This window comes from Malania oleifera, chromosome 4, assembly GCF_029873635.1.
Source record: "Malania oleifera isolate guangnan ecotype guangnan chromosome 4, ASM2987363v1, whole genome shotgun sequence".
In the NCBI taxonomy this organism is placed as follows: domain Eukaryota; kingdom Viridiplantae; phylum Streptophyta; class Magnoliopsida; order Santalales; family Ximeniaceae; genus Malania; species Malania oleifera.
Window position 1 is genome coordinate 51,209,753 of NC_080420.1, and position 2,710 is coordinate 51,212,462.

At 35.8% G+C, this 2,710-nt stretch overlaps 1 protein-coding gene across 1 annotated transcript; it reads right to left on the bottom strand.

The window, feature by feature from the left end:
- Window positions 1–1,400: 1,400 nt before the first annotated feature.
- LOC131154040 (uncharacterized protein At1g66480-like) lies at window positions 1,401–2,486 on the bottom strand. Its single transcript, XM_058106514.1, has one exon. The coding sequence runs from the start codon at window positions 2,115–2,117 to the stop codon at window positions 1,503–1,505; it is 615 nt and encodes a 204-aa protein (XP_057962497.1). The 5' UTR covers window positions 2,118–2,486; the 3' UTR covers window positions 1,401–1,502.
- Between the last annotated feature and the right edge of the window lie 224 nt (window positions 2,487–2,710).

Genomic DNA, 2,710 nt, shown 5'->3' on the forward strand with positions numbered 1-2,710 from the left:
TTAAGAAACATTAAATATTAATTATGTGTAAAATCAAAATTTTTTCATTAATTTGATATATTTTTTTTACTCTTTTTTTCACTTTTCTTGATAATACCATGTAAATTTTTTAATATTTTTATTTTCTTTTCTTCATATTTTCCAAATTCTAAAGGGATTTTATGTATCTAAATTTAGGTGGGGGTGATTGGACTGTAAATTAATATATGAAAAAGGTTGAAATTAGTAGGAATGTTGTCAACTGAGAGCCATGGTTCTTTTAAAAAAAAGAAAAAAGAAAAAAAAGAAAAAAAGAAAGCCATACTTCACACTTAGGGACGAAGAAAATTAAAAATGGGTAAGTCTTGGATCACATGCCTGTTGAGAATTTCACTTTATGAAGTTTGTTTCACATTAAAAAAAGTAAGTATTTGGTGGGTGCTTATATACATGGTATAGTTCATCCAATAAGCTTAAATTTTTGTGTGAAGTTGGTGCTTGTGTATCAAGCAAATCTTTGGACTCGTCCGATTTTAGCAATACAAGGTGGGAACAAAAATTAAGAATTGGGTGAAGACAACACATTGGGTCAAACACATGAAATTAGAAAGAGAAGAAAATAAAATATTGGCAGGAAATGTACTGCACATCCGTGTTTTGATAGAATGCTGAAAAATGCTCGAGACAAGATTGAAATTTGGATATAAACAAAAAATTGAGAGTGACATGGATATGATAGCACATCATGTACGAACAAAAATAATCAAAAGCTAGTTGGAACTGAATCAAACACCGAATTCAAAAGAAAATTGAATTAGGAAGGACTAGTTTATTTTAATATAATAAAGAATAGTAATAAATGTGACAAGTCAAGTAGGGGTTGTGATGCAAAATGGCATACATTAATAATAAAAAATTATTATAAGATGGAAAAATAGAATTGGATTAAAAAAATCAAAAGAAAAAGAACCAGAATTATGGTGTAACCATATAATTTGATAAAAGTACAATTGGCAAAACGCATTCACATTCCCAAGATTTGTCAAAAACATAGAAATTTTCTTGAGATTTCGAAATGTTAGACCTCCATTGAGGCTGGCTAAAAAGACAGAAACATCTGCTTAAAAAACCTATGTTTTTATAAAATATGAAAGAAAATTTGTATTTTTTCGATAAGCCTTAAGGAAAGTTTTTGAATTGTTCCTCAGGGAGATCATTATCTTTTTGCCAAACCCGAGACAAGGTTAGTATCTTTTGCCATTCATGGAAATTCAATTGATCATGAGGTAAAGAAAAAGAATTGCAAAAATATCATTTAAGATCAGCATTTTAGAATATTTGAGGAATCTGTTTAATTTTGAATGGAATATGGTTGAAATCAGAAATAAATTGTATAAAACTATACTAATTTACTATATATATGCCCATAAAATTAATATGCCATATTCCAATATTTTCCTGCAAATAGCGCCAACTCTTACATGGTAGGCCTTCAACATACAACTTCTTAGATAATTAAATCATTATATTTCTATATAATAATTATTGGAATCAAACCTAACATTAGTCTCTCTTTCCCTGCAACCCTTCCACTGTGTCCGCCGGTGCATTGACGTCGAGCCCCCTCCGGGATTCGCCATGCAAAGGTCTACAATCTTCTTCACGGCCTCATTCTCGTCGCCGCTTTCCTTCACCAACCGGTCCACCTCCGCCTTCGGCACTCTCATTTTCACCTGCACCTTGCCGGCGCCGGACGACGATGACGACCCCTCTTCTGCAACACCAATGCTCGCCGGCTTCATGATGGACAGGTCCGACACCGATCTCCGGGCGAGCATGAGGCTCTCCAGGCGGTCCTTGGCGCTCATCTTGATCTCCGACCGGACCCTCCTAGGCATCTGCGCCGGAAACTTTGGCATTTCCACCAAGAAGTATAGCCTTTTGGGCTTCAGCTCCTGCTGCGACTCCAAGGGTTTCGCTCTGATGCCGAAGTGCTTCACAGCCTCCGATTCCAGCAGAACGTGGCTAGGGTAGTCCTTGGTTACCTCGCCGGCGGTTACCGGAATCTTCAGCTTCATCGTCTCTCCGGTCACCTTCATAACCTTTGTGGTCTTTTTTCTTCCCAAGGTGTTCCCCATAATCGGTACTAGCTGGTGTTCCTTTAGGGATATCTTGTCTGTTGGTATTGTAGTTGTGGCCGGGTGCCCTTTTAGAGGTCTTATTTATTTTATTTTTTTTAATTTCATCAACATCTTATTATTATTATTTTCAGCAATTTCTAGAGGTTTTCGATCAAAGGGCCGGAAATGTGGTGGTTGGTGCGAGATAAGGACACATGTTTTAGGGTTTTAGGGTATGTGCTTTAGGATTTTAGGGTAGTTGTGTGTGAGAAGTGAGGAGGAGTCAAAGAAGATGGCGAAGTTGAATATGGGGGGAGCGGAGGTTTGAAAAGCTTGAAAAAAAACGTGAAGCTTTCACTTTCAAACTGAAATAACTAAACTTGTTCTTGACTTGTTCTATCTTATAAACTTATATTATGCATGCTGTCTGAAATTTTAAATGCCATTCATCCAACTCCTTTTTTTTTTTTTCCTAATTTTTGTTTTGCTGGTGTTGCTTTCAGCACAAGACTCCAATAAGCCCGTGATATGTGGGAGCGGATGATAATATAATCATACATATTTGTTTTTTCTTTACCTTTCAGCAGAAAAAATATATTTGTTTTTTTTTT

What these genes read in the sequence shown, in the direction of transcription:
- LOC131154040 (XM_058106514.1), bottom strand. Translation starts at nt 2,117, where the DNA reads ATGGGGAACACCTTGGGAAGAAAAAAGACCACAAAGGTTATGAAGGTG.